The following is a 20,067-nucleotide window of genomic DNA, read 5'->3' on the forward strand; positions in this document are numbered from 1 at the left end:
GCCAACATTTTCAAAATCAGGTGTGATAAGACCTCTCCAAGGTGAATCAATACTTTTATAATATACAATAAAAATGAATGACTACAATGAGGAAATAAGATAACATACATAGAAAATGCAATCTATTTTTCAATTATTAAATTCAACAGTCATGAAATTAGTGCAGTTTTCTTGGAAACCTATTTGCAAATATCATTACAACAAATATCATTACAATAACTACTGACCTCAATCTGCTCCTTGACTTGGCTAACTTTGAGAAGTGACTTCTCACTTAAAAGCAAACAAACAAAAAATGTTTTTCTTTTTTAAAAAAAGGAAATGTATTTACAAATATCAGGAAATCAATTTTAGGCAAGTTTATTTTCATATTCACAGGTTTTCTATAAATATATTTCCTGTCTTCCCAATGGGAAGACAGAAATCCCATTCAGCTTATCTCCACCTCAGACTTTTCCTAAAGTTGCTATTTGATATGACTTCTACTGCTTATCTCCTGCCCATCAGTCTAAACACATTTAGATAGCTTCTGAAATCTTCCTCAAAGCTGCCTTACCACTACAATTCCCATATCTTTCTATCCATCTATCTCTTAATAACATTAACCTTCTCCCCTAGCACTGGTGCAGTTCATGAAAATACACAGTGATAAAGACAAAGACACTTTACAGTTGGAAAAAGCAACAGCTACATTTATTGGAAATGTATGGGTCTGCTGGAGCCTTATTGACTTGCATGATGGTTAAATTTTGGTAACTTGACATGTCCACAGTAGGAATATATCCATCACAGAAGTTAGTGAATTCTGCAAATAAAGGCCAGCCCACATTCTGATGTTCTTTGATATGGAGAGACCATGACTACAGCTTAAATTATTCTGTTGAAATGCTATAGTAGCAGCTAAGCATTTATTGTCAATTCTGAACTGATTTTGCTACAGACTTGTAATGACAATTCTTGGTTGAGCAACCAATCTAGAACAGCACTTTGAGGAACACTCCTCCTAAATTACCAGTGGACTTTCTGCCTTAGAATTTTCACATTTATACACATTTTTGCTAAGTATTACTCCTCTTTCCTCTCCTCCATGGCTGGTTCATTCTATCTACTCAGGTCTCTGATGAAACATCATCACATCAGAAAAGTCTTCCCTAGCAAAATACGAATAAGTAGTCACCTCCCAAGTTATTTTCTCTCATTGATTGGTATTCATCATCTACTTATACTTTCTCATGGGTTATTAGTGTATACTCATTATTTGATTGACTTGCTGTCTCTGCCTCATAGCTGGTAGTCTCCCTCAGAGTGGCAAGCATCACAAAACAATGCTATTACAAGCCGGCACATGACAATGATGTGAATTGATTCAAGATTTTGAGATGGAGGGATTTTCCTAGATGATCCATATGAGCCCAATGTAGTCAGTCCATGGGTCCATTTAAGGGAAAGAGGGAAGGACGAGAATCAGAGTGACTTAATGTAAGAAAAATGTCAATTGACCATTGTTGATTTTGAAAATAGAAATGACAAGTGTGAGCAGGCTCTAGAAGCCGGAAAGGGAAAGGGAAAGGAGTCTGCCCTGGGACTTCAAGAACTTCTCATGAAGTCCTGCTTCCTGCTTGATTTTAGCCAGTAACACTCATGCCAGACTTCTAAAATCCAGAACTAGGGCCTCCCCGGTGGCGCAGCGGTTGAGCGCTGGGTTGCGAAGCTGCCTGCAGCCTCTGCAGCGCCGGTTCAATCCCTGGCTGCTCCCCGGCCACCGGAGGAGGGTCCCACGTGGCGCGCAGACCTCTCCTGCTGCCCGCTGCTCCCCCCAGCAGTGTACTTTGGTCCTTCTGCCTGCTCTGCTCCCCACTCTGGCTCTGGTGAATTCTCTCACCCTCCCGCGCTTCTGATTATACCCAGTGCTTGTATAAAATAAATAAATAAATCTTTAAAAAAATAAAATAAAATCCAGAACTATAGAATAAAAAATTTATGTTGCTTTAAGTCTCTATGTTTGTGAAAACTTGAAAATTAAGGAATAGAAAATTATTGCAGCATTTATGTTTTCTCCTTAGTTAAGCCACGTGATTTTTTCTTTTTTTTTTTTTTTTTCAGTTTAAAGCCCACAAACCAAGCTCCTGATGGTTAGTGGGGCCTAAGAACTTGGATCTTTTCAGAGATAAGGTCATCAGTTTGGGTACAGCTGTGCTTTTGAAGTACTAAGGATTCCAAACAACACAACAGGTAAGGGACACCAGTTAAAGTCCACATCAGAGTTAAAATGCAAAAGGAACAGGGATGATAGAAGGTGGCTCAGCTAGAGGGTTTTATTCTCCTTCCAGTATCTCACTGATTAGTCTAATAATGACCACAACACTGATGTCTGATCTCATTTAAAAGAGCTCCATTAGGGGTGGGGGGTGGGTGGGGAAGGATTGGGGTCAGAATGGGGCGTTTGCAATTGTATGGGGAATATAAAAATAAAATTTAATATTAAAAAAAAAAAAAATAAAAAAAAGAGCTCCATTGTTCAAAGCCAGGGGAATCAGCCCACTGTTTGCGAACTGAGCTGGTATTCAGTGGGTTGGCAGGAGACTGAGGTACCTTCACTCCTAGAGCTGCTCTCCCTCCATAGACCGAAACTCAAAATTGTGCCAACTGAGCCCACATGGACTGGGGAGTTAGGAAGAAAATAGCTCAGGCAAGAATGCTCAGCCTTGAGGCTCTGTTAGCTAATGACTTTGTGATGAGATTGTCATGACATTTCATTATGATGGGGGGCATTTATACCCATTCAAGGGTAAGATTTAGTTGTAATTCTGACAGACATTTAAGAAACTCATTTTTCTCATATAAAGCATAGCATTTTTTCTGCTTGGCTCTGTGAGGAAACTGTGGTAAAGGGAAGGGTTACCACCCATCCGGCCCTCATCTCAAAAGCATAAATACAATCAGCCATGAAAAGACCAATTTTTTTGGAAACATTTTTTTATATGCTTCTAAATAATGGACCAAGTTCATTACCCCAAATCTTTGCTTGACAAGGTATCTAGCTTAAGATAGGGGAGAGTGATAAGATCCTGTCCAAGACATGGTATTTTACTAATATTGCCACTGTTACTGTAAAAAAATAAATAAATAAAGTTTATTCATAGGTTGTTACTGCAAAGGGAAAGAAATTAAGGTAATTAAGATAATGTGAGTGGGGTAAAAAGGTACTTCTGTCTGAAATAGCTAGATACTTGAAATTCAAGTTTTCTTGCAGGAGCTTGTCTAAGCTTTCTATTTTTTCCCCACTCAGCCTCAACTCTATCAAACTGAAGAAACCACTCAGAAAATAAAGTTTTCTAAAAAATATGTGATTATCTATGATCAGGTGCCGTAAAGTGAGTTTTTTGTTTCTGAGAAGCATGTGATCACTGGTGGTTGGTTAATGATAATAAAAGTAAATGATAACTCTCTACCCAAATTTAAGTTGATTATTGACTACAAGGAAGGGACAAGTTTATGACATCAACTTGGTATTAAGAAAGAACTAATTTAGAATGGTGGAAATTTTCCCTAGGAAATTTTAATATTTTCCTTACTTTCTATTTAAGTAATAAAGCACTGGTACATGAAAAAAAACTCTATATTCTTTGAAAACCTATTAAGCTACTCTCATTGTGGTGGTCTCATGGGAAGTAACTGTGATGATTCCATTAGGAATGTGGCAAAGAAAAATTGCTGTGAATTCATCATACCTCCCGAATGCAGCAAAATAGCTAAAAACCCAACCTCATATTCGTTGGCATTACACAGACTCATAAGAGAAGTACAGGGAGTCTAACTTCTTCGTAAAAATAACTTTATTTTATATAATTTTTACAACATTCTTCATTTTTGTGCAATATCTGCTTTCTCATCTCAGTTACAGTCCCTGTGAAATTCCCACCACCAATTCACCCTTGTACCATCACCATAGTCCCTTGTGCTCGTCCCCTCCCCCGCCCATTTTGATCCTGCTCCCTTCTACACCCTTGTAGAATGTCTCTGATTTATCGTTGCCTGTTGATTTTGATATTTACACTATCATAACTACTTTTTTTTTCCCTGCTCCCTTATTTGGATCCTCTACATTCCTCCTAAGAGTGAAAACATCCTGTATTTTTCTTTTTCTTTCTGGCTTATGTAAAAATAACTTTAGTCATATAGATTATTCCTCTGTCCAAAACTATAAATTTGCTTTTTTGAGCAATGAAGAAGTGAGGCTGATTTAAAATAAACTTATCTTTTCTCATTTATCTAACAAAGAGATGAAACTTACCTAACAGATCTTCTTTATTTACCAGATTTTTCTTACTACTGGGCAGCTCCATGGAGCTGATTCTTTGTCTGTTCACACTCAATAAGCTCAAGAATGAATTCATCTCTCCTTTTTGTCTCTCCACAAACTCTATTCTATACCCCAACGCACACACTCATTCCCTGATCTCCACTCCCATATTTCTGTTCGCATCACCATCTTTCATGTCACCAGGCCCAGAATCTTGGTGTCATTTTTTTTTTAAAGATTTATTTATTTTTATACAAGAACCAGGGTACAGGCCAGATGTGTGGGAGGGTGAGAGGATTCACCAGAGACACAATGGGGAACAGGACAGGCAGACTAACGAAATACGCTGCTGAGGGGAGCAGCGGGCGCAACAGGAGAGGTCTGCCGTACCATGTGGGACCCTTGCCGGCTGGCCAGGATCAAACCCATGCTGCAGAGGCTGTGGACAGCTTCACAGTGTGGTGCTCAACCACCTGTGCCACCAGGGAGGTCCTCTTCGTGTCATTTTTGACAGATCATGTTTCCTGCCTGTCCAAAAGTTTTGTGTTCAGGAATTGATGGAAAGAAAAGAAAAGTAGGGGTAAGGAAAGATGAAAAGCACATGTATAGGACTCTTCACTTGCATCACAAATTGACAAGCAAAAAATGATACTCGAAGAAATTTAAAAAAAGTTAGTATCTACTATGATTTTCTCCCCTTTCTGCCAACTTTTGGTATAACTTAGGTTGTAGTTTTAACTAACCTGTATTTTCTCAGCCCTGAGCATTTAAGTCATCAGCATCATTGACATTTGGTTTTACTATAAGTAGAGGGGAGTGAATGATCTGGATTTTAAAATTTTCAAAAACAGTCAAAAAATCCATCCACTCAATGTATGCCACTGAACATTATATGTAATTAATGGAATTAATCATATGTCATGAAGACAAGGGTCAAGAATGGCACTCCTAGCACTTGCAAGATTCAATGTAGGTTAGTGTGTTTATTTCATAAATGAGAAAAAGTCTGATTACAAAGACAGTTTGTTTTATTTGCTTCAGGAACTAGATAAGGCACTGAAAGTTATATTTCCCAGAAAATGTTAAAGTCATTTAATGAACAAAGAACAATTATTTTACAAATGCCCCTTCCTAGTGGAATTCACCTTAGGCTTGAATACATTTATTATATGGTTCTTTTCCAAAAGGGATTTTTTAAAATGAATTTGAACACTTCAAATATTTCTGCTTGTGCTTTCCAAAATGAACACAGCGGTAAAAGAAAGCACAAACTAAAATAAATGTAACTGATAATAACAACTTTCAAGTCAGGATTCCAGGGACATCATCACTGGAAAAATATTGAGCAGGTCAGGAAACTAGAGTTCCAGTCCCAGGTCTGCATTTAACTAGCTGTGTGACCTGAAGGAAGTAAGTCAACTTCTCTCTGGGCATCAGTGCCTAACTGGAAAAATGCAGTGTTGGATAAGTAATCTCTCCCATACAAAACAAATACCTATATCTACCTTTGCAAATGGGTTGTGGACACTGAAGAATTGTTGCTTTTGTTATAAAATCAGAAAAATTAATCTGGTAGTTCCATGAAAGTTTTGCAAAATTAAGTTTCTCAAAGTCTGGAACATAAAAGATATTAGTCTAAAAGCCATAAAATAAAAAGGAGAAAAGGTAACATTTGTGTGAGATTTTTAGTAGGAATCCAAAATAACACTCAAAGCCAAAATTTTTTCTTCTTTATCTTTCAATCATCAGAGATGGAGAAAATTCCCACATCATCTCTTCACCCTAGGAAATTCCCATTACACACAACATTAACTGCAGCTTTGCAAAACTTTACTAAATTATGTACTATTTTCAGAAATCAAAGGAATTTAGTTCTCTCTCACATGCCTGACTTCCGTTGTTTTAGAACTCACAATATTTTAGACCCGGTATTTATGAGGTACTGAAAATGGGAATTGAAGAAAATCACTTTGAAAGTTTATCCTTCCATCTATCCATCCATCTATTCATCAATCCATCTGTCCATCCATCCATCCATCCACTCTTTCAATGAAAATTTATTAAGAATCTGGTATACAGGGCCTCCCCTGGTGACGCAGCGGTTGAGCGCTGGGCTGCGAAGCTGCCCGCAGCCTCTACAGCACCGGTTCGATCCCCGGCCGCCGACAAGGGTCCCACATGGTGCAACAGACCTCTCCTGCAGCACCCGCTGCTATCCTCAGCTGTGTAGTTCGTCAGTCTGCCTGTTCTGTTCCCTGATCTGGCTCTGGTGAATTTTCTCACCCTCCCGCACTTCTGACTGTACCCCGTGTTTTTATAAATAAATAAATAAATCTTAAAAAAAAAAAAGAATCTGGTATACATAAGACACTAGTAGATGGAGGGGCTAGAGAAAAAGGTGGAATCTGTAAGAGCAGAATGAGTGACACAGCTGCTCTAAGTATGGATCGTGTATATGTTGCACAGTGTTTGAGACATAGTTAGAGCATAATATGAAAGTACTACTTTATTAGTGACCATATTGGATAATCTCTTAAATTGCACAGTCTCTTAAATTGGGCAGCTGGCCTGTAGAATGCTGTGAAAGAGAAGAGTTTGTCCTCACTATAGCATAGAAAGAGCAAAGACTTGATTCTGAGTTTTCATTCTCTGGTTTTGCCATTAGATGAATTCCTAATGATCAGATAAGTATTCCCATATTTCCTATCATTTTTTACTCTATTATGAAAATAATTAGCTCTTAAATGCCCTCAGCAAATGAAAAACATGAAAGTCCAGCTTAATATCCAATTGCAAGAAGATGGCATGGAAGTGCTCTAAAAAAGCATCAACATTTATGCATTTTGGAAACAGCAAACAAAACACTTTGTTGCCATCCCCTTATTTTTATCTTCAGATGATCCCCAGATTGCCATTGATCAATCATTTGTTTCCTTCTTTGTACTTCCTGTGACAACTCACCTCGGTCCTGGTGCCGATGACGTTTCCAGTATAATAAGATTGAGATTAAGACCAGAAGAATTAGCAAGGAAACAATACTTAACAATAATGGAACTGAAAACCAGAAGCCTATAGATATCAAAGAGAAAAGGAAACACAAAGTCACAGAGCAAAAAATCATGACGATACACACATCAACATACATATGGAGGTCTATATTTGTGACTTCATATTATAAATAACACTGAGATAATAATCAAATAATAATCACTAATGGTTTATGTGGTTACTGTGAAATAAAATCGGAATGTCTTAAGTAAAAATAGCCCAGGTTAGGTACTATTATTATCATCTAACTAATTAATTATCATCTAACCTTGACACTCAGACAAGGAAGTACAAATCAAAGTACTAAGTAATAGAACCGAGATTTGGCCAAAGGTTTGTTTGCCTCCGATGCTATATTCCTTGTCTATTAAAGTAGAGTTGACCCTGAACAACTCAGATTTGAGCTGTGTGGATCCACTTGGTTATGAATTTTCTTGTAAACTTACAGTATTGATAAATACAGAACTGTAAATTTTTTTTCTTTTCCTTATGATATTCTCAATAACAATTTCTCTTCTGTAGCTTACTTTACTGTCATAACAGAATATAGCACATAAAACATAAAAAAATACGTATTAATCAACTTTATGTTATTGGTTAAGGCCACTGGCCAATAGTAGGCTACAAGCAGTTAAGTGTTGGGAGTGTTAAAAGTTAGACTCAGATTTTCAACTTTTGGAGGGAGGTGGTCAGTCATCCTAACCCCAAAGTTGTTCAAGAGTCAATTTTTGGAAAATACATAGAAGTATAAAGGAAAAAACATAAATCTCAAATACCATGATTCAAACCTCCCCCCCAAAATAACTCATCTCTATGTTTTCATTGTATTTCTTCAGATATATGCCTTTGTTATTAACTCTCTTTTCAATAGGCAATAAATGCAAATCAGCCTGAGTATAAGCTCCTTGGTGTCACTTTGCAATAGGCAGAGGAAGAGATCCCTGATCTGGGAATCCCCAACATCTTCTCTGTATGCCATAATGGAATCTGTCACATCATAATATAGCTAAGCACCTTTAGACCTGCATCTGTCCAATCTCAATAATTGTAATGCTTGATATAGTGCTTTAAACATCAAAGCTTTTTCATAACTGTTCACAGAATGAACAATAATGCAAATGACATATAAACACAGGAAATTCAAGTCCATTTTGGTATTTTTTTAGAAGAGAAAACACTCCTTTTCATGTTCTTGTATTTTAGGGAAATTTACCTTGTGCTCTGGCTGAATCAAGCATTTCTTCACAAATGTCCAAATATAATACCACAAACCTTTTGACCAAATGTATCTCAATGCTGACTTTTTGATTAGCCTGTTTTTTCAAGGACCCCAGAAATGACTACAGGAGAGTTCGTCTCATAATCACACATAACTGGGAAAAGTTATCCAGGTTTTATTGTTCAAGGTGTCCCTTCTGACGAAAGCAGCAATATCACTTTGGGAGGCTTATTACTCATCCAGAGAAACTACTTCACTACTACATAGAGGGGGGAAAGCTATAGCTGTTATCATGAACATGTTCTGTCTCCCAGGCTGCCCCCTTTGTTCTCTCACCCATGATGCTCACTTTTCTTCTTTTTTTTTTTTTTGATGCTCACTCCTTGTATACAAGAGTGATACAAGTGATACAAGAGACAGCATGTTTTTAAAAGGATGAGAAAAACAGCACCGATCAGCCCCTTGCCTAAAAAGTCTATGGCACCTTTTGCACAGTGTGGATTATGCAAAGGTTTCATCACAGATGCCACTTCTGGGAAATCTTCCTAGTCCTTCCAGATCAAGCTCCTCCCACCCTCAGTCCTCCCATGGTGCACCAGAGCTTTTTCATCAAAGCATTTGACACGCAGTGTGAGAATGCCCACTCCCTTCTCTATATTCATAGTAGAGTAGAAGCTCTCTGAGTGCAGGGACTGAGTCTTGCTTACTGTCAAATTTCAGTGACACAAAACCTGGCACACAACAGACAATAAATGTGGACGATTAATGAATGAGTGGCTGTCAGCAACAGTACTTGGTATGCAAGTAGTATACACCAAACTAAAGTAAAATTGGCTTTACTTGCTTCCTTTTGTTCCCTATCTACTCCATTCTTGCCCCAACTAGCACCTTTGCTAAGAGGCTAACTGTTTATGCAGGGCATTCAACAATGTCCAGGTATGTGCACACAGCCGTCATTGCCCACCTTCTCTTACCTTTGTTCACGGTTTGCGTAAAGTTGGTCTCAGTCCCCAGGTGCAGCACCTGACAGGTCACCTCTTTCCCCACTTGACTCTTGGGATCTTTGACATAGAGGATGCTGGTGACAGACGTGGTCCCATTGGGATGTGAGAGAATCTCAGTACTGTTCTCCATCCCTGACCCTGAGACCTTCCAGGAGATCACGGGAGCTGGGCGGGCATTGGCAGAGCAAGTGATATTTAGGTGGTCTTGAAAGAATTTATAGTGAAGGGATACTGTGGGCTGTACTGGGACAAAAAGCAAAGGTGGTCTGCCATCAGTTCAGCACCTGACCTGAGTCCCACACTTTCTTCAGAGAGTTAAGAGAAAGAAACTTAGAGAAAGGCTGTGGGGGCCAGAAAATTAAGGTGGCATTCCAATTCCAACTAGGACCTTCTCCTGCATCTAATTCTTGCAGTGTCTAATTTACTATACTGTAGGATGGAAATTGAACTACTACAACCTGAGACAAGAAAGAACCCATTAGCTGAATGGACAGAGGTAATCTTCTCTCCCAAAAGGCCTCCATTTCCATAGGCAATGCCACATTTTTGCTTTCCTCTGAATATTCCTCTAAAGAGCTTTATGATACCTCCACAATCAGCACCTCAAACCAGAGCTAAGAGCCAATCTAGGGGCTGCTGTAAAGAGAGAGCCTCTTTCTTCTTGGATTGGCACCAGTGAATGAGATGGGTAGAAAATCCCTTTTTGGAATCTACACAAAATGGAACCCATAATCATTACCAGAAAATCACATAAGAACAGTTAGAGGGATCTTGGCGATCACCTTATGGAGTTAAGAAAAAATAACTAGCTTATGGGAAAAAGACAATATTTTGAGGTTTTTAAAAGTCCTATGACTAATGAGTTCACTTTCCGTTATAATATGACCTTATCTCTGCTGTGCAAATGCAGACTTGCCTTTCTGTGGCTGGTTTTAGAATCCACAAGATAATTAGAGGGCAGTGCTAAATGAAAGCCTGGTCTTTCCTTAGAGTTTCAAGATATGATGGTAGTGGGTTGGAGGATAGAGGGCTTTAAACGATGACTATCCAAACAGTGTCTAGATTACTGATGCCCATGAGCACTGGGTGAAGAAAGATAAAAGGAAGAGAAGTTTGGTTGATATGGCCAGGATAGGTGGCAAGGTCCTCAGGAGTATCGAAAATGACTTAGATGAAAGCTGTATGGTGTGACTAGAAAGGGTCAGTATGGAAAACTGCAATAGTATTACTAGTTGGAAGACTCAAGGTGTGTTGTTTTCAGGTGAAAAATAATGCAAAATATTATAAACAATGGAGGGGGAAATAGGAAGAGAGAGAAAGATGAGAGAGAAAAAAAAAGACAGAAGAGAAAACGAGACAGAAGTGAAAAAATATGACAAGAAGGAAAACAATAAAATGAGATTAGTACACAGAAGGGAGGGGAGTAGGTAGAAGTGGAGGAAAGAAGAGGCAAAAAGCAAAGAGAAAGGGAGGACTAGACTGAAGTGGTGCCCTGGCATGAAGAGAGCCTGTGGAATACCCTGTAGAATAGACTCATTAAAGGCAACATAAGTGAAAAAAGCTTGTATTTGTGGTTATCATAACTCCCTAACATTCTTATCTACTGAGTCTCCTCTACTATTCTTGGCATACTCAAGTTCTCACTTTTTCCTAACAACCCTGTCTAAGTTAGCCTTCTCTACCTAAAACCACGTTCCAAAATTACTCCTTATTTCTATTTCTCAACTGTTGATCTCAGCCATGTGTCAGTTGAGAAAATTAATCTTGTCAAACCAACCCTTTTTAATTTTGAAAGAATGCTTACTCTCCAGTTACATCACTAATAAACATCAAGTAGGATGAGCCTCGGCTACATGCTTCCTGGTCAATCCTGGGGAACTGCACTGATGCAAAATGAGAGGAACTATCCCAACTGGTTCCAGGTTACCCAATCTGGCTCTGTCCTTAAATCCCCCCAAAGTTAAAGCGTTTAGAGGCCATAAAGATGATCTGTTTCACATTCATTTTTCAAACAAATTCTTTGAAGACAGTGGTCAGGACTCTTCTGGGGTCACAGGTTTGCTAATGAAAACAAGGTCTGAATCATGTCATTGCTTATGGAGAATTAGCCCTTCCCATGGTCTTCAATTGCTTACAATAGGCTTCCTCAGAGCAAAGTTCACTCTAGCGGAGACTCAATGCAACTCTCCGATGTCTCCAAATAATCATAACCACTTAGCTAGAGTAAACATGAAAGACTAAATATTTTCTCATGATCCCTTCTTGGGTTGGGATCATGAAAAACTACACTACCATCATGTCGCAAGCTCTCTTGAAAATGACATTTCTAGCCAGAGGCAATGTATTTCAGAGACTCTCACCAGAGAGGGTAAGGCAGGTTTCTCCCGAGATCGTCCCAGCACCAAAGGTATTGAAGAGGCACTTGTAACATCCCTCATCCTCCAGGGTGGTATTCCAGAAGGTAATGGTTGAGTTTTTGAGTTCCAGCTGGGTGATGTTTATCTTGTCCTGGTAAGGAGGTTGGACTACAACCCCATGTTTATCGCTGAAGGTAACCATGTTTTCTGGGCTTCCAGCCTTGACTTTCTGCCATGTCACAATCAACACTTCCTTAGAAGTTTTCAGAGAGCATCTTAAGGAAGCAGGTGTGTTCAACAGCTCTCTTTTATTTTCAGTGAACACTTTAAGCATGGAATCACAAAAGAATATTTATATTTTAAAACTTTAGTGCATACACAAATAAGTATTTTTCTGATTAAAAAAATACATATTCAAAGTCAAATGTAGAAAAGTTAGAGAAAAACTTAAAGAAGAAAACAACATTTATCTACATTCCTGATGTTGCTAGAGAAATATAAATTCAAATATTTGTTGAATCTTTCAAAGTAGCAGAATACAAAAACAAGAAAGCCAATTCTCAGTGACCAGAAATTATGTAAATAATTTCTTTAAGCTAAAAAGTAGGTGGAATAAGGTTGAAGATAGAAAGTGCCAAATAAGTTAGAAGCAATGAAGTGTTTTTTATGCCCAGAAAGATAGATGCCAGGGGCAGGGAAGGGCCAAAGATCAATAGGCCAACAGATTAGCTTAATGAGGAAATGTAGTAGTCTTATATGGTTCACACAATATTCTACAAAGACAGGAGCAGTGACAATTTTGTTTGTCTCGAGGAAGCAGTGGTGAATACAGGGGAAATAGGTAAAGAAGTATAGTTCAGAATATAAGGCATGGTAATAATTTTTTCCATTTCCAATGTTGGGTACTCATATTGGTATCTCATTGTGATTTTGATTGGCATTTCTCTAATGACAAGTGATGATGAGCATGTTTTCATGTACCTGTTGTTCATGTATGTGTACTCTGGAAAAGTGTTCTCAAAATGAACTGTTGTACACTGTTGGTGAGAATATAGACTGATTCAGCTCCTATGGAAAACAATATGGTGGTTTCTCAAAATATTAAAAATAGATCTTCCCTAGGATTCAGCATTTCCACTCCTTGGTATTTACCTTAATAATGCAAAAGCACTGATTTGAAGGGATATATACATGCCTATGTTCTTTGCAGCACAATTTACAACAGCCAAGTTAGAGAAGCAACCTATGTGCCCAAGAACAGATGAATGGACTAAGAAGATGTGGTACATATACCCAATGAAATACTACTCAGCTATAAGAAAAGATGAACACTTGGCATTTGTGACAACATTTGCATTCTGGGAAGCAAAATAAATCAGGAGAAATACAAATTTGAAATGGTTTCACCCATATGTGGAATATAAAGAAACAGAGTCAGAAAGCACCAAACCAAAATCCCTAGAAATCTAACTGTAAAGCAGGCTACCAGAGGGGAGAAGAGAAGAGGAGTAGAAAGGGAGCACTGGTCCAATTGACTTGGTGGGGGTGGGGGGTGGGTATGGTGTATTATCACACACCTAAAGAGGTGGGATTCTCTATATCTTAATCATATACAGTGTTTGAAGCCAGTGTTGCCTTAATAAAATATTACATAAATAAATAATTTTTTAAAATTCAAAAATCTGTGACGGTTCAATCATCAGTCCAGAAAGACTTTTGAAAGGAAAGAAAAGGGATAAAAATGAAGACAAAAATCCACCAGGGACAAAAATTATTTTTTTAAATGATAAAAGGAGCAATCTAAAATAAGATCTGTTAATCATGCACATACATTCACCTAACAACATAACTCTGATATATATAAAAAGCTACAAAGAAAAATGCATGAACCCACAATCATAATGGGAGAGGTTTCAATAATTCTCTCAGAATTTTCAATTCCATACATTGAAAAAATACATGAGGTAAGTCAAATATAAAAGATTTGATAAATATTTATAAATTAAAGATATAATTTATATAAATGTATATGTAAGTGTGTGTTTATAAACTTTTACCCAAAAAGGACAAATCTTTTCAAACACATGTGAAACATTCCTAAAATTGAACTTGAATGAGGATAAAAGAAAATTTGCTACTCATACCTGGAACATTGATCACAATGTAAAAAAAAAAAAAGAAATGTACATATTTCTTTTCACTCTTTAATTATACCAAATATTATATAAGAATTATATAATTCTATAAATGACAACTAGAATGCAACATATTAATATCTATGGAAATTGATAAAGCAGTTCTCAGAGGGAAACAGTCAATCCTAACTTCTCATTAGGAAAAAAAAATCCACAATGGGAGTGAATTAATAAAAATAAAAGCACACATTAATAAAATGGTACACGAAATGTTGAGTTAATCAAATACAAAATTCTGGGTTTTTAAAAAAATATTGATTAATGTATTCAGAGAAAAAAAGAATGTAACACAAAAAGCAAAAATATCCTCTCAACAACCCCAAGAACATTAGAAATGAAATAATGGGCCTGGTAACAAGTACACATTGAAACCTCAGAGTGGTGCATAAGTGCAGGTTGAATGAGGTGTGTACTCTTGGTAGTTGTGAAATTTCCAGGAACAGTATGTGCTGTTTGGATTGTATTTCCTTAAATATCCTCTCACACACCCCCAAGAACAATAAAAATGAAATAATGGGCCTGGTAACAAGTACACATTGAAACCTCAGAGTGGTGCATAAGTGTAGGTTGAATGAGGTGTGCTCTTGATAGTTGTGAAATTTCCAGAAACAGTACGTGCTGTTTGGATTGTATTTCCTAATGTTTGTTGAAATATTAAGAAGAAAGATTTGAAAAAAATTGCTGCTTTTAGGATGGAGACTAAAAGGGAGAAAAAACTAAAATTTTGACTTCTTGGGTATTTTTTCTCTTGAACTATGGAAGAAATGATTTGGTAGAAAGTTTATACGACTTTGCTGCTTATATGGAATTTTATTTAGATCTTTCAGTCAGTCAGTAAATCCTGTGTTGTAGATGGTGCGAAGTCTGCCCTTCCTTCACCGCATAGCACCCTGGGAAGGTGATGAAAGGCAACGGGAAAGTGAGGGGTGGCTTTCCATGGACAGAGCAGAAGGTCTGCACAACTAAGAATTTGGGAGGTACATACAGAGACTTATTTCATGTAATAGAACATGTGAAATCAGGTAACATGTGATTTCATTATTTTATAGATAGATGATATGATAGATAGGTAGGTAGTAGGTAGGTAGGTAGTAAGTAGATAGCTATATGCATGCTGTAAAAGACAGCCACACTCATTGCTAAGGCTTACTCTCAGATCACCTCCCAAACAGTTGTATTTCTCATACTCCTTCAAGTGTTCCCATAGCCAAAAAAAACTAAGAAATTACTATTTTTAAAAGTTATTTGATCCAAATGTGAAAAACAACATCTTAATTTAGAAAAAACATTTTTCATGTCTGGTTTTATCCATGGAAACAGTTTCTAAATAGCCAAATATGCTTCCACACTCAAGACAAAATGTGGAAAGCAGAAAGAACCACTCCCACTCCCTTCAAGCAAATTACATGTTTAATAATCCATGCAGACAAATGAACAAGCACAGCATAAACAGTGGTCAAACATCTCCACTCCAGAAATTGTGTTTGTTGAGTTCTAGCAGGGGTATCATGTATCTTTACCTTGTGTCTTGCACAGCCTCATCACTGCCAACATCCAAATCAGTGTGTAGATAGGCAAAGGAAAGAAAGGCCTTCTGAGCACCTGAGGACAGAAAGTACAACAATGGGGGTCTGGGTGTGGACAAAGCCATGGAAGCTGCAGTCTGATCACTATTTCTAGGAGTCTTGCAACTAACATTTTAACTGCAGGAGTTTGGTTTGGGGAAACAGACCCAGAGGCTATAAATGGAAGAAATAACAGACTGTGCTGGGGATATGAGAGGGAACAGCAACCACATGGCTCCTTCAATAGAGCAATCTTTAGCAATTTGAAGCCTTCCTCCCAAAGCCACCATAGTCAAAAACAAAGTCTCCAAGACAATGGATTTCTGGAAAAAACAAACTGCCAGGAATATACACAGAGAACAGAGACCACAAATGTTCAGAGCACTCACTTGTAAAATAATCCACTTCTGATCATATTTAAAGTGGAACTCAGAAGTAACCACTTCAGGAATGTGACTACCTTGACTTTTGTAGGCAGATTTTCCAGCAAATTCTGCAAATTTTACATAAATTGTACCTTTCAAACACCAGTAATGGCTTTATTGCTTTTTTTTTTCTTTCATTACTTTATTTTCAAGTGCCTGCACAAAATTTCCTTGCCCTTTTTACAAATCACAGTGGTGTTTAAAGGAATGGAATTCTGGGAATCATTGTAAAATGAGAGGGTAGTAAAAGGATTACCACGGTAAAGAGGAGAGCCAGGCCAAGTTTCTGACAGGCAGGAACTTTATTGCACCTACAGGCAAGGTTCACTGACCCACATAGGGGTCAGAGAAGTCGTGCCAGTTGTGGGGGGAGATGTCCTTTTATAGGGTGAGGAAAGGTTAGGCAGGAAACTGGGTATGCGAACTAAAGTTTTTTTTGGTAACTTCTGGTTGATCGTTACCCTCAGGTCCTGTTTGTGTGGGGTAGAGGCCTCTGGTTCCAGGAGCTGAGGCAAAGGTGGAATTCCTCTCTGCGCCTCCTTGTGCCTGCGGCCTGGGGCCCTCACCAGGCCTTACAGGTACACAAAGAAATATAGACAGATGAACTTTTCACAGTAACCCCAGGATCCCTCCCCCTGTTCTACCTGTCTGTGTTCATTCTAAGGGGTATAGGCAAGATATGTAACTTTTCCCTATTTTTCTCTATTTTTCTGTAACAGGTATTTAAGACGTATAGGTTTCCCCTCTATTTTTATTTAACTGAACTTCATTTTGATTTGATGTAGCCATTCCAAGTAGAGGTACAGATTTAAGTCAATTCCACATAATCTGTGAAATAACCCCCATCACCAAAGCTTCATGACTGCCTCAATCTTTTAGCATCACATCTAAATTCTGGGGCTTTGATGCCAGGTTATAGGACTACAGATCTTCACTTACAATCATTTGTCCACATTGGCATTTCCTAAGATAACTGTATTCCTCTTTGAATATGGTTATCTCTGTACTTGGTATGTGCCACTAAAATGCACTTACGATGTTGTCTCTCTCTCATTCTCCCATGTTCTCTCCACTCTCCCAGTTCCATGTTCCTGGACTCTCCCTATGCTGAGCAAAGGTAAATTCTCTAAGGCCCTCTACCTCACTGCCATGTATGTGTCTCTCTCTGTTTTTCTTCTTCCTAGCCATGATGGGTAGGCTTGCCACTTCCCACAGTTTCCCCCCAGAAACAGGTGCTTTCTGATCTTGAATTTTAACACCCACCTTTAAGTCCTATTTACTATCCTCTTGAACAGGACACTGGGGTCTGAACAAAGGTATTGGTCAGTCCCTCTTCCACCTCCCAGCTTAAAAAATGCTTATTTCACATAAGGTCAGAAAAGTTCGTTCTCCCACCACTCTGTATTCTTCCCATCATCTCTTTTCATTTATTTAATTTGTTTGAAAGATTTATTTATTTATGCATACAAGAACTGGGGTGCAGGCCAGATTTCTGGTGCGGGTTGGGGGTGAGAGGACTCACCAGAGACAGAGTAGGACAAAACAGGCAGACTGGCTGAAATACATGGCTGAGGTGAGCAGTGGGCAAGACAGGAGAGGTCTGTTGCAGACCTTGGGTTATTCCCTGGCTGGCCAGGGATGAACAATTGCTGCAGTGGCAGCAATAGCTTGATAGTGCTGTCTTTAACCCATGCACTACCAAGGAGGCCCTCAACTCTTTTTTTTTTTTTTAATAAATATTAAGACCTTGGTGTTGCAGCTTTAGACATTTAAAACTCAAAAACTTAGGCTCTTACTATCTCAAAACGTTGGCTTTTGAAACTAATGTCTTCCCTGGCAATTTAATTCCACACCATTTTCTAAAAAATCATAATGCCTCTCTCTCACATGGAAACCCAGACTCCAGCAAAGACTATGATGAGGAATGCAGCATGGACTGGCTCTCACAGTAAGAATTCTGTGTTCAGACAAAAGAGGAAGCAGAGGCTCACCAAAACAAACGACATGTGAACTAGGAGCCAGCAATGTTTAATTCCGAAAGAAATACACAGTGATTGAAGCAGTAAGAGAAAGGAAGCCTTGCTAATGCTTTTTCTGGTTGCCTTGAGTTTGAACTATCAAAAATTCTGGATGTGTGAACTTTATCAAATCATCCTACACTTCTTGACATACAGGAAACAGAAGAGTACAGCCTGTTTGTTAAAAGGTCTCCTAGAATAGTGACTGATAAAATTAGCACTCAGTAAGTGTTGTTATTTGAGTAACTATGAGGATTAAGCATTGAAAGCACTCCATGCAGTGCCTAAGATATACTAAATGCTAATAAGGGGTAGCAAAAAATAAAAACATTAATCATATACAAGGAATGTAAATATGGAAATGGAGGCTCCACTTCAATCATTTGCCAAAACGGGGGTCCCAAAGGTCTTCCCTCTTATCTGACAGCTGCCCATCTGGCATTACTCTCTATATACCTTTCCCTCTCAATGTTTTTAAAACAAATCCTGATCTAGTGCATGGACTTGGAAAAATTATTTCCTTATTTGTAAAGTCCTGCTTTGAAGGATCCTAATGAAGATTATAAACATCTGGAATGCAGTGGACAGTGGATAGCAGTCCGCCCCTCTCCTTTGCGAAGAAAGATACTGAAATCACTGGCTGTGAGGTGTGACCAATAAAGTTGTTTATGAAAAAAGACACCTCGATGCAAGACACTAAAATAACTGGCTGTGTCCTCTTGCCCATAAACTGTGTATGGAAAAAATACCTCGTGGCAAGATACTGAAATAACTGGCTGTGTACAGATCTTGCCAATAAATTGCTTGTTAAAAAAAAAAAAAACACCTCGAATTATCTTAATGCAATTCGATATTAATTTTTTTTTAATTGCTAATTTTTTCTGGTTAGTTCTATCAGTATAAATAAAAGCCCTTCTCTTCCTTTGGAGTCATGTAAACAGATCCTGAATAAACACAACGTGTGTCACTTTTGGAAATTTGGGTTTCACTGATCCTTTAAGGCTTCTGAACTCAAAAACCCAGAAGATAGAGAGACCCCCTCAGCATTAAGGAGGAAGGAAGCTACCGCGGAAACTGAACCCTTAATTCTGCAACCCCACCCCAGCTTTTGTGGCAACACTTAGCCAATACCCTGGTAGCTGTAAGCGCCTCCTGCCCAGCTCTCCCCTCGAATAACAAAGACCACCGAGCAACCTGCCGAGCAACAGCCTTTTTCTAGGGCTTTTGATTGACCACCCGCAAATCATTTCTCAGAAGGCAACATCTGCTTCTCAGCGAGGTTTAAACTCTGAGAGCGAAAGGGCAGAGAAACCCCACGACCAAGCTCCGGAGTCCATTGTGGGGAGCCGCCGCCCCCCGGGACCCCCCGCGCGACCCCCGCCCCGCGCCCTCACCCTGGCGCGCGCGTCCCGGCTCACCAGTGTCTGGAGCGAATTCATCCTGGTTTCCCGTGGAGCGCCGAGGCGTAAAAAGACGACGGTGGGCTCCCCCACCGGGGCCCTCTGCTCGCCGCGAAGCCCCACCCCGCTACACGGCCCACTAGCGGGCACCAGTGCCTCCTGCAGCCCCTCCTTTTAAGCTCCCCACCTCGGGCTCCCCATCACCCTCTGCAAAGGCACGAAGGCAAAGTGAATTTCCAGTTTACTTGTACTCATTCTAGCCTGTGCATCTTTCAGAAGTTCAGTGGGCGAGCTGAAAACGTGTTGAGAAAAACAATATATTCTTTATTCCGTTTTTATAGTAGAAAGGGGAGGGAGGGGGCGTGTGGATTACGTCACTGCCTCAGCATTTGGTGGACAGACAAGCCGCACTACAAACAGGCATGTTAGAAATGATTTTTAAGAAATGCTATTCATGTCACCTATGAAATGTAAAACGTTTTGAAGTTGAATTTGACCAATATACACTTTTTTTAAAGGCAAAAGAAGTTTTA

The 20,067-nt window shown here is 38.8% G+C and overlaps 1 protein-coding gene across 5 annotated transcripts in view; it reads right to left on the bottom strand.

Annotated features, from left to right (window-relative positions):
- Positions 1 to 19,831, bottom strand: part of LOC119257525 (OX-2 membrane glycoprotein-like) — a 32,709-nt gene extending 12,878 nt beyond the window's left edge. Inside the window, exons 1-6 of one of the 5 annotated variants that reach the window (XM_037525559.2) lie at positions 19,553 to 19,831; positions 15,647 to 15,728; positions 11,935 to 12,255; positions 9,545 to 9,817; positions 7,265 to 7,372; positions 228 to 273 (exon numbers count right to left, since the gene is read on the bottom strand). In XM_037525559.2, coding sequence (XP_037381456.1) covers positions 228 to 273; positions 7,265 to 7,372; positions 9,545 to 9,817; positions 11,935 to 12,255; positions 15,647 to 15,728; positions 19,553 to 19,573 — 851 coding nt within the window. In that variant the 5' untranslated portion in view covers positions 19,574 to 19,831. Of the gene's footprint in view, positions 1 to 227; positions 274 to 2,515; positions 4,832 to 7,264; positions 7,373 to 9,544; positions 9,818 to 11,934; positions 12,256 to 15,646; positions 15,729 to 19,552 lie in introns of those variants that run through there. The other 4 variants (XM_054700602.1, XM_037525560.2, XM_037525561.2 and 1 more) reach the window with 4 other exon arrangements.
- Positions 19,832 to 20,067: the final 236 nt, after the last annotated feature.

This window comes from Talpa occidentalis, unplaced genomic scaffold (assembly GCF_014898055.3).
Source record: "Talpa occidentalis isolate TD23 unplaced genomic scaffold, MPIMG_talOcc4v2.1 talOcc4.4, whole genome shotgun sequence".
Taxonomy (NCBI): Eukaryota; Metazoa; Chordata; class Mammalia; order Eulipotyphla; family Talpidae; genus Talpa; species Talpa occidentalis.